General features: G+C 36.9%; 1 protein-coding gene across 1 annotated transcript in view; it reads left to right on the top strand.

Annotated features, from left to right (window-relative positions):
• LOC108798116 (25-hydroxycholesterol 7-alpha-hydroxylase) overlaps positions 1-11,484 on the top strand; it is a 157,647-nt gene that overhangs the window by 86,026 nt on the left and 60,137 nt on the right. Inside the window, exon 2 of the mRNA XM_018569837.1 lies at positions 5,673-5,809. Within this exon, the coding sequence (XP_018425339.1) occupies positions 5,673-5,809 (137 nt within the window). The remainder of the gene's footprint in view (positions 1-5,672; positions 5,810-11,484) is intronic.

The raw sequence follows: 11,484 nt of genomic DNA, 5'->3' as shown, positions 1-11,484 counted from the left end.
CATTGCTGACCTCAACAAATATATATATATATATTATTTTTTTCAAATAACAACATTTTCATTAATGTATAATAGATACTAGCTTGACTTTTAAAGGGTTAAGCAGAAAGTTTAGTGAAGTATTTTTGATTAGATCAATTTAGTATTTGATTAGTCCATTTTCTGTTGTTTAGATTAGGTTATGTTATGATAATTAAACTACTGTTGTATGTTAAACATTTTTACGTTTATATTTATTAAAATAAATATATTAAGAGGCTAATTTCCATATGTCAAATAAGGATGAAAAGTGTACTAAAATACATGTTTCAATGCGTTTAGACATATTTATTGCATTATGAGCCAGATGGTAGGATATAATTTTTTTTTTTGCTAGAAGATATAAGTGTCAAAATTATTTTTGCTCCTTGTAAATGTGCTTTATAGTTGGCTCACATCAAATGATCCCATATGCAAAACAATGACCCAAAATGCACTTACAACTGAGCTGTGTAAGGATATGCTTTTTGATAACTGATATTTGAATTATACAAGGCATGTCTGTCACTTTTGAAGCCAGGCAGGTACACATCCTATGTGTCAATGTTTAGTTGGCCTATAGCATAAAAAAAATCCATCATGACATGACCATGGAGCTTTGACGAAATGTTATTCTCAATTCAGACAATATAAATTCTCTCATACAGAGAATATAAACGGATACATTTTGTGTAAATAGGTAGATGAATTGTACTATAAAACTATAGAACAGCACAAAACCAAACAAGTATAACACTATTAAAATATGATTACAAAAACAAACCTGCCATTAAGATTGGGCTTGATCAGTACAGCCACTGTTGGATTTTTGCATTTTTTTGCATTTGTTTTGTGCTCAAGTAGAATGGCCACAGAATGGCAATAGTGTTTAACTGTTACCATGTACATACAAACAGTAAGATGAAGACAATAAGACAAATCCTAGAAGCCAGGTATTTTTTTTTTTTTTATTATAGTGTTAAATATATTTTTGCATTATTTCTTTTGAGTCGGGTGAATGTAAAATACTGTATATTCATTTTTCAATTTATCATCACTTGTCCAGCAGGTGGTATTTTGTATTAGCTATTCTCCATTTTGTACCATTTTACCACTTTGATCTGAATAGGCTAAAAATGTATCTGTTCTTCAGAACACACACATGGGCTTAATGAGTCAGAGGAGGGACACATCCTACTGCCTCTTACTGTTCTTATTGTTTTATATTAGAGACCAACTGCAGCTAAAACCTTTCTTTTTCATTTTTTGTTAGGTTAAAAAGAATTAGAACATCTATCAGGTTTTTTTTTTTCTTTCTGTGCCCCCATTTGGGAAACTTAAGGTTTGTCCTTTTAATGAGTATTACCTGTATATGTGATGGGTGTCAGATAGGGAGGAGGAGGTGAGGATAAATCTCCCTAATGTGAACACATGCAGCAAATACAAACACTTTTTCAGATACAGTGAGGAGGTTTTGTAACTTCTGTGCAATTTTTTACCAATGTCTGTGTTTATGTGAGAGAGATTTCTTCTTACTTCCTGTCCAGGTGATAAATGCCAGACAGGAAAATAAATCTCCTGTATCGTGACACCAAAAGCATTTAAAATCAGGATTAAAAATCTCCTCATTGGGAACACAAACAGAATGTATAACCTGACCAAGGCTTTACTCTTACAATAAATAAAAAAAAATGGCTGGATTTGGGATTTAGGTTTCAAACAATCTAAGGTGAGCAACAAATGCTAGGCTTTCTTACATGAAAGTCCAGTATACTTTTTATATACAGTATCATGAATATCACACTGTATCATGAGTATCATAAGTATCATCACTGTATCATAAGTATCATCACTGTATCCAAGTAATGAATAGATATTATAAAAGATCAGTTTATATTATTTGCATATCAAAGCAACCAGTAGATCCAGATATTTAGGCAGTTCAATTTAAATGCAATTCCCAACTTTTCCTGTTAAATTCAAATTTGGCTCCTTCTTTCCTCCTAAGCTGCCTTTTGGTCACTCTGGTGATGAGCAGCCTCACTGACCAAAAAGAAGAACCAGGAGGTGGGAGGGATGGGAGGGATGGGACCAACCTCAACTTTTACAAGAAAAGTAGTTATTGACATGTTGTTTTTACTGAAGGGAACACATGCTTATTTATCACATACTGAGTTTAAATTGCTCACGTTTTGTTGTTTACCCAAGTGGCTTAGAGATTATCAGCAAAGAAAGGTAATTTAAGTTGATTACAACAAGTTTAAAGGCCAACTGATATTTTAATCTGGTATAGCTGCTTACAAATTGAATGGCAGGCTGTCTTAAATCTCTTAGTTGGCAAAAAATGTTTCCGTGAGATTTGCCAGTTCTGCCAAGACTCTGCATCCATTATAGACCCTAATTATGGTCTCAAGCTCCCCTGATGAATTGTTCATAGTCTAGAAGACATAAATAATTGGGGATTCCAAGAGAGTAAGACTACTGCAATGGTCTTGTAACAGACACAAAATACTTGACAATGGACTCTGTAGGATTTGAAAATAAAATATAATTTTCTGGGGACTTTTTTTTTTTTACTCATAGAATTGATTTTTCATACAAAGTCACCTTATGACAACAATTTACAACTACATTACTGCAATTTCAGTTGTTTTGGGCTCTACCGCTATTATTAATACTACTTTTAAAGCATAGAACCATTTTATTTATGATGAAGACTTTGGACAGAACAATCATGATCAAATTTGAAATATTTGTTTTTTTTTTTGTTATTGATAGGGATGTTTTAAAATATGTAATTAAATATGTTATAATTTAAAAATTATACAATAGATGGGTTGTATTTTAATTATGATGGTTTCATTTGATAACTGCTAATGCATTTGTAATGCAAATTACAAGTTGATATGTTCTTACACCGATATTAAGTATTATTGTACACTAGCTTTAATTACTATTGATGTTTCAAAGTTATACATACATATGTGTGTATGTGTATGTATATGCATATGAATATATATCACACACCTGTATATAGAAACATTTTCTGTTGGGAGACATAGCACATCACCATGTTACAGCATGGTGTTTAACAGTATTTGGCTTATCTGTTCTGAGTTAAGCATGCTTGATGCAAACGATGACCCCTCCGTCTCCATGATTTGTGTCCACCGACTCTGAGCATTAAGTTAATTTTCCCCTGGATTTCTGAGTCGCGTCCTCCTTACCCCGCGGAAACACTGTGAAGTATACAGGTTTTGACCGAATGACAGAGCATGGAGGGTGAAATTAGATGAATTAAATTAGTATATGACAAAAAGCCTATCTAAATATCTGTCAGAATTTTACCTATACACTGTCCTAGCTAGCCACTAGTAATGAGCCCTCTGCCGAGGCTTGGTAGCCCATTGAAGGGTTGGTTTAATGACTTTTGACTTGTGATGTGACTGCTTTTGACTTGTAAGTACTACATCTTTTTAACAGCATGATTTTCATTATGTAAGCTATTCTAGCATATGTTACAATCCTACCAATTAAACTGTAAAACAAGAACCATTAAACAAAGGTATATACTAATGAAACAACATCCTAATGAAAAAAGGTAACCGGCAAAAAGTAAATGTTGTGGCTACCATTATTTCCATGTAGAAACAATCTCCCTAGTCTAATTCATGATGCGTGTTTGTGAAATATTAAGTAGGAACACAAATAGTTAATTCAGACATCAATTTCTGTCCATTGTATGATAGTGGTAAGCTGGTGATCTCTTGATCTTTGATTGCATCTTGGCTAGTAAGTATCTCGTTATTAATCAAAATGGCTTGTTCTGCATGTAGTGTAAGTCACCTTCACAGATGGGATATAGCATCAGAGTTGCATTTAAATATTTGTTTTAATCCTGTCTAAAATAGACATGCTTTGTGTTGCTGAGTTTAAATCGGATTGTACTAGCTAAACAGCTGTAATAAGAAAAAGAAATTTGCTTTTCTAAAACACAATATGAAACCTACATGAAAGGGAAAAATGTATGACACAGAAATAATATAAAACATTTCAATGCATAAAAGGAAATGTATTTGTAATATTCTATCTATTTATCTATCTATCTATCTATCTATCTATCTATCTATCTATCTATCTATCTATCTATCTATCTATTTATCCAACTATCATAAAGTATTATGGTACTCTTAATTTCAGATACAGTATTTTTATTCTATAAACCCCAGCTCTTAAACATCCCAGGTACAACTAAACAGCTCAATCTTTAAATCCACTGATTTCCAAGGGTTGAAGAAATTTGAAAGTGCACATGTGATTTATTTCCCACCACATTATGCTTCTGGACAAATGTTCAAAATATAGCAAATCATGCAAATCTTTATTAGTGCTATCCCCTATACAGTCTGCTCTTTCATGTCTTATTCGAGGAAGTTTTTTGTTAAGTGATATTTATTAACTACTGAATAGATTTTGTTGGAGAAATACACACAATTTGAGCCCATATCCCTATTAGAGGAACACACGTTTTTGATTACCTATTTAATCAGTTTGTTATAATTGCCTCATTGTCATTTGAAGAGCATAAAAGGCATACTGGATAAGTAAAAAAATACTGCTTGGTGGATTGTAGTATTGCACATTTTTTGTATTACTTGGATGTCTTTGCCATATTAAAGTATGGGTACAACATTGCAAGGAGAACACATAAAAGAAGCGCTGCTTCTCAATGGCTCAGGAAAGGAATGAGTTGGGTGCTTGTAGCTGGGAGCATGTCCTTGCTCCAATATGAGCCCATATAAACAGAAGAAGCACTAGTCAAACACGGGATTCCACTGGAATAGTTTATTGATGCTTGTATCACATCACCGGTGCCCCGCCCAAGGTCTGCCCCCTCTGACATGTTTCACCCAACCACAGGCAGAGTCGTAGAGATGAGGGTGGTCCAGGGTAGGCTGTGCTTTATATCATCAAGTTCATGTGGATGTTATTACATGGTAACACAGTTAAAGGGGACCAGCCTTATATCTCACTGAAACAAAACCACAAGTTGTTAGGGGATTGCTTTGTGTCATGCATACAGACACAGTGATAGTCTTGCATATATAATTTATAAATTAATGTCTTTATTTATTTATTTATTTATTTATTCATATAACAGCATTGTTGAATTTACAGAACATTGTATGATATTGTATGCTATGTTTCTCTGTTTTGATGAGATATAAGGCTGGTCCCCTTTAATTGTGTTACCATGTTATGATACACACATAAACGTGATGGTAAAAAGCGCAGCCTACCCAGGTTTTCCCTCATCTCTACGACTAAACCTGTAATATGGTGAACTGCATCAGTGGGGAGGACCATGGGCGGGACACCAGTGATGTGGTCAAATCTGGTGTGCAGCGAGCTTTCTGTTTGTATGGGTACAACATTACATCTGCCTTCCTATACTTTGCCCCACCCTTACTGTCATTTGTTTTTCATAGTTACAGATTAGTACCAGTAATTTCAAATTTAAAGGTTATTTCAAGGTCCCAAAGATGTACATTAAAAATACACGTATTCCATAAAAAGTCAACAAAAATAATGCAAATATTATTATTATGTAGATCATAATTTACTCACTAATAATGTTACTCTTATTTTTTTAGGAGAGAGGGGGAGCCTCCTTTGGAAAATGGCTGGATCCCTTACATAGGTTTGACTTACCAGTTCAGAAAAGATCCTTTGAAATTCTTGATCTCTCAACAAGAAAAACATGGGGATGTCTTCACAGTCTGCATTGCTGGTAAGAACTATGACCTGAATTATATATCAGGATTAACTCTAGATAACAGATCAGCACACAGAGGACAGGACAAAAACAAGCACAAGAAGAAATATGTGTGACATAAGTAGCTGTTATTGTATAACTAGAAAATACACTATATTGTCAAAAGTATTGGAACACCCCTCCAAATCATTGGATTCAGGTGTTTCAATCACCTCCATGGCCACAGGTGTATAAAATCAAGCACCTAGGCATGCAGACTGCTTCTACAAACATTTGTGAAATAATGGGTCGTTCTCAGGAGCTCAGTGAATTAAAGCGTGGTGCTGTTATAGTTTGCCACCTGTGCAATCACCTGTGCAATCACCTGCGCAATCACCTGTGCAATCAGTCCATCTGTGAAATTTCCTTGCTACTGAATATTCCACGGTCACCTGTTAGTGGTATTATAACAAAGTGGAAGCAACTGGGAACAACAGCAACTCAGCTACCAAGTGGTAGGCCACGTAAAATGACAGAGCGTGATCAGCGCATGCTGAAGGGCACAGTGTGCAGAGGTCGCCAACTGTCTGCAGAGTCAATAGCTACAGACCTCCAAACTTCGTGTGGCCTTCAGATTGGCACAACAACAGTGCGTAGAGAGCTTCATGGAATGGGTTTCCATGGCCGAGCAGCTGCATCCAAGCCTTACGTCAGCAAGTGCAATGCAAAGTGTTGGATGCATTGGTGTAAAGCACTCAGCCACTGGACTCTAGAGAAGTGGAGACGTGTTCTCTGGAGTGACAAATCATGCTTCTGGCAATCGGGTGGACGTGTCTGGGTTTGGCGGTTGCCAGGAGAACGGTACTTGCCTGACTGCATTGTACCAAGTGTAAAGTTTGGTGGAGGGGGGATTATGGTATGGGGTTGTTTTTCAGGGGTTGGGTTTGGCCCCTTAATTCCAGTGAGGGGAACTCTTAAGGCATCAGCATACGAGGACATTTTGGACAATGTTATGCTCCCAACATTGTGGGAACAGATCCCTTCCTGTTCCACCATGACTGCACACCATTGCACAAAGCGAGGTCCATAAAGACATGGATGAGCGAGTTTGGGGTGGAGGAACTTGACTGGGCTGCACAGAGTCCTGACCTCAACCCAATAGAACACCTTTGGGATGAATTAGAGTGGACACTGCGAGCCAGGCCTTCTCGTCCAACATCAGTACCTGACCTCACAAATGCGCTTCTGGAAGAATGGTCAAACATTCCCATAGACACACTCCTAAACCTTGTGGACAGCCTTCCCAGAAGAGTTGAATCTGTTATAGCTGCAAAGGGTGGGCCAACTCAATATTGAACCCTATGGACTAAGACTGGGCTGCCATTAAAGTTCATGTGTGTCTAAAGGCAGACGTCCCAATACCTTTGGCAATATAGTGTATCTAATATTGGTAATTGTCTAATTCAATTGCTAAATTGCTTAAGTGTAAGCAAATCCTTTATTTGTTGACATTTATTTGTAAAATTAATTGGCACAAAAAGGTTTGGTTTTAATGTTCGTCTCATTTAACTATAATTGTATGTTTAGCATTGAAATGCATATAAATGAAGTGGAGCTATCTATTTCAAAGCAGTCTTATATTATTTTTTAAAATTAATAAATTTATTTTTTTGAGTCAGAATCATGGGGATAACACACTGGCACAATTACAAATAAGGCAAATCTCTATATGGATAACATTGGAAAAAAACTATTCACTTATTTAACAAGAATCTAGAAGGGAATTGATGAAAGTAACAACTTAACTATATGACCTACCGCTCTACTCGTAAAGGTCACTGTAAGGCTTTTTGTTTTCTTTAGATAACTGATAAATAACCGTGTTGGTAAAAAACTAAATACAAAATTTAGGTCTTTGTATTACTTTTTTGAATTTAAAGTTAATAAAGAACAAAGGTGCGTGAACTAACGTTATTAGGAAGGTGCAAGAACTTTATGGTGCTTCCAAGTACCTTTATTTGTCTTAAGCCCAGGCCCATCCTGCACTAACCCTGCCCCCTGTCATTCAACTCCTACTGGTCACGGAGGTTCTGATATTTGACTGCTGTATAAGGTGGATACGGTTTATTGTGGGAGCAATGATTCTTATTCTTTACTTGTAAAGATGAGGTGTACAGCCTGTGTCAAGGATCCATGGTCATCTCCAGATTATAATGAACTGACTGGAATATAGGTGCAGGTACCACCACTTTACCAATAATGCTAGTTTATTCACTGTGGTGGACATGACAGGATCACTTTAAGCAACGTTTCAAGTGCATTCCAGTTCAAGGCTCATTGTGGTCTCCAGTTATAAAGTCTTACCACTTTAGAACAACACATTTATAAAGCACAGCGGTGTCTGCATGTTTTGCCACTTAGAAACAAACAGAATGCTATTTAAATGACCGAACCACAAGCAAAAAAAGGTTGGGTGGAGAGCCCTGGTAAAGTAATGTGACCCGCCTCTGCTCCAATCATGATTTTCTTCCTTTAGAGTTATGCAGAGAGAACTCTATGTAACGCCACGGGCTCCATAAGTTTTTTAAAAAAATGTAGGCCATGGTGTGGAGTAATATTGTGATGTCCAGTTTTAAATATGACCCTCTTACAATTTCTTGCTCTTGCTAATAAAGTAGCTATTGAAATTTAAAAAAAGATCAATTCAATACTTATACATGTTGTTTGCAATATAATGGTATGAAGACTGCCTGTCTACTGCAAATCTTACCTTCTCTACTATCAGTACATGGTTTACTGCTATAGTACAGACACAGGTCCTGTCAACAGTTATGATCAACAGATATTGTTTTAATTATCAATCTTTGAAGCAGTTCATTTGGAAAATGCAGAACGATGCGCAATGGATCCTTGCCTTGCTTGTGGACCGGTGAAGTGATTTTACCGATTGTACTTTCCATTGGGCTGAACAAATGATTGTCATTGTAAAAAGTCACAAGGGACATGGATGTCATCTTAATAAAGAAATTAAAAGGCACATCTTTTCATGAGAAACCATGTAAATTCCTGACCTGTCGTAGAAAATAGTTCTCTAATTGGTTTTGTGTGGTGGTGCAGCAGAATCATTTTCCCCAGACGTCATCCTGGCGAAGCACTACTGTACATCATTGTCAACAGTTCACTGAAATCTTCCTAATAAGAGCCCGATTACATAAATTTGATCATCCAGTAGAAGAAATGGAGCAAGGTAGAGTAGATGATAGTATTTTCTAAGACATTATTCTGTGTAAGAATCAAGAGGAAGTAGACAGCTCTCTAGATATCTTTAGGGTTCTTACAAGGACTTGCATCTTGCCTTTTGTAGAAGTGACACAGTGCATATGGGATTTGTGGAATGAAGCTTTTCGTTTTACATTAGCCATGGTGACTCTGTCTATGTAATGGTCTGCAAATAGGCCAGTCTATGGGGCCAGGACATTACCTGGGAAGAATTTAACCCTAACAGGCTACCAGCATTCTTGTCTCTAATTGGTGTTTTTGTAACAAATGATGCAGAAGGTAATTGTGTTGTCTTCCCTTTGGTTGCATCTCTGCACAGCAGGGGGAAGAAGGCAAGCCACATCCAGATATGTGATGCCATTGTGACTTTTTGCTGCTTGCTTAAGGTAAAACAGTAAAATGAAAGTTTGTCGCAGTTGAAGTTTTTTAGTTTTCAGTATTACAATATGAAGTAATACACGGCTTGACTTTCATGTAACTTTGGGAATATTTGTAAAAATGCACTGAAAACAAAAGTATTTCTTAACTATGACAAGGAGATTTTTAGCTCTTGTTTTGTAGTGCAAGCAATAAAAACTTAGCCATTCTCTTCTGTAATGTTTTCTGAGACTTAATGAGAAAGAGAATGGAAAAACCTGCATTAAAATAACTTTTTTAAATATGTAATTTGTGCATGTGTAGGTAGTTTATATTCATACAATAGCAAGCTTCCATTTTGTATAAATGTATTTGTATTTTTTGTTTGCCTGCCCTTTAAAAGTCAGTTGTGCCTTTTGGTCATAAACAGTGTTTGCTGCTTTTCTCTGGGCTCAGGTTCCTAGTGAGTAGAGAGCTGCATATGCTGGGGCTACAGCCGCCATTTTCACTCTGTATACCCCTGGCCTAGTGAGAGTCCACACTGACAACCTGAAGCCTTCATTGACCACCAGAGAGCCCATACTGACACCTGAGAGCCCATACTGACCACCTGAGTGTCACACTGGCCAGCTGAGAGCCTGCACAGCCTCCTGAGAGCCTGCACAGCCCCTCTGAAACCCTGCATAGCTCTCCTGAGACCCTGGAGAAATCAGGCCATGAACCCAGAGCAACACAGAGTATGTAGCTTCATATTATTCTCTCTTGCTGTATAACGTATTGCTGGGATTTTTAGTCCTCAATAGCTGATGGTATTATTCTGCAGTGCTTTACAATGTACTGCTGGGATTTGTAGTCCTCTATAGTTGGCGGTATTCTGCATTGCTGTATAATGTATTGCTAAGATTTCTCGTCCCTCTACAGCTTGAAGTCAGTGGCAGATCTACCAAGGTTGCAGCTGCAATCGGGCACTGGCGCTCCACCACTGACTCCAAGCTGTAGAGAGACTACAAATCACAGCTGGGACAGGACAAAGAGGGTCCCCCGTGACCGTCGCCATTTCCATAAAAAGGCCCACCAAAATCTACAGCACCAGGCCCGTGATGCTCTTCATTTAGCCCTGCTAAGAGGGGATTTCTGTTTACTTGTGTGCCCAGGACAGGAAGTGAAGTTGCCCAAGTCAGACAGACACAAAAAAAACTGACAGGGGCTTTAGAAATAATGTACATTTTTTGATCCCAACCACACTGCACTTCACGTTCCATTCCTAATATCCTGTTTGCCTGTGCTTTTTTGTACAACTACTTTCTGACATTTCCCCCATAATAAGCGAATGTCAACATATCATCAGTGTCGTTGAGACCTAACCTATTTAATTAACATTATAGAAGTCTAGGCATCAGAGAAACTGGGTAAATGGTACATATGGTTTAGCAATGTATTGTTTAAAGTTATGTGCACACGTCCATGTGTATTTGAAAATGATCTAACTAACTACTATTTTATAGTGTATATTAAAAAAAAATATAGAGAGAGGGTATACAGAGAGAGAGAGAGAGAGATCTATATATGTAGATATATATATACACAGAAATACAGTATAGAGCCTAATGAGAGGCAAAAGGCCCAGAGAAGGTTGCAGATGTTAAAAAATAATTAGTACAATTTCAGCAAAACTGATCATTGTTATTGATGACATTGTAATATTTCTGACATTCTCAGTTCCTGTGCAGGCATGTGTGTGTTATTTGCTGGGCAGCTTTTATTAGGATTCCTTAACAAATGCATATTAATGTTTATGAAGTTGATGTCAGAGTAGTGCATGTCTGTCAGCCCTAGGCTAAGGTAATTATCCTCCATACTTTACAGGCTTTATTAGGTGGATTTCATACTAGTGGTTTGATAATTATATTGCACAAGCTTCATATCCTTGTATTCATGTGTCAACCAAATCCGTGTGAGAACTGCTGAATAGACGCACAAATCTCCCAACATGCTTTCTTGTGATCTTACACAATCTATTTGTTTAGCCATTTTTTGGCATCTTATTTTGTTATATATATATATATACATATACA

Source organism: Nanorana parkeri, unplaced genomic scaffold, assembly GCF_000935625.1.
Source record: "Nanorana parkeri isolate BGI_ZX_2015 unplaced genomic scaffold, ASM93562v1 scaffold1407, whole genome shotgun sequence".
Taxonomy (NCBI): Eukaryota; Metazoa; Chordata; class Amphibia; order Anura; family Dicroglossidae; genus Nanorana; species Nanorana parkeri.
The sequence above is the reverse complement of the archived record's forward strand: the minus strand, read 5'-3'. Positions and strand labels throughout refer to the sequence as shown.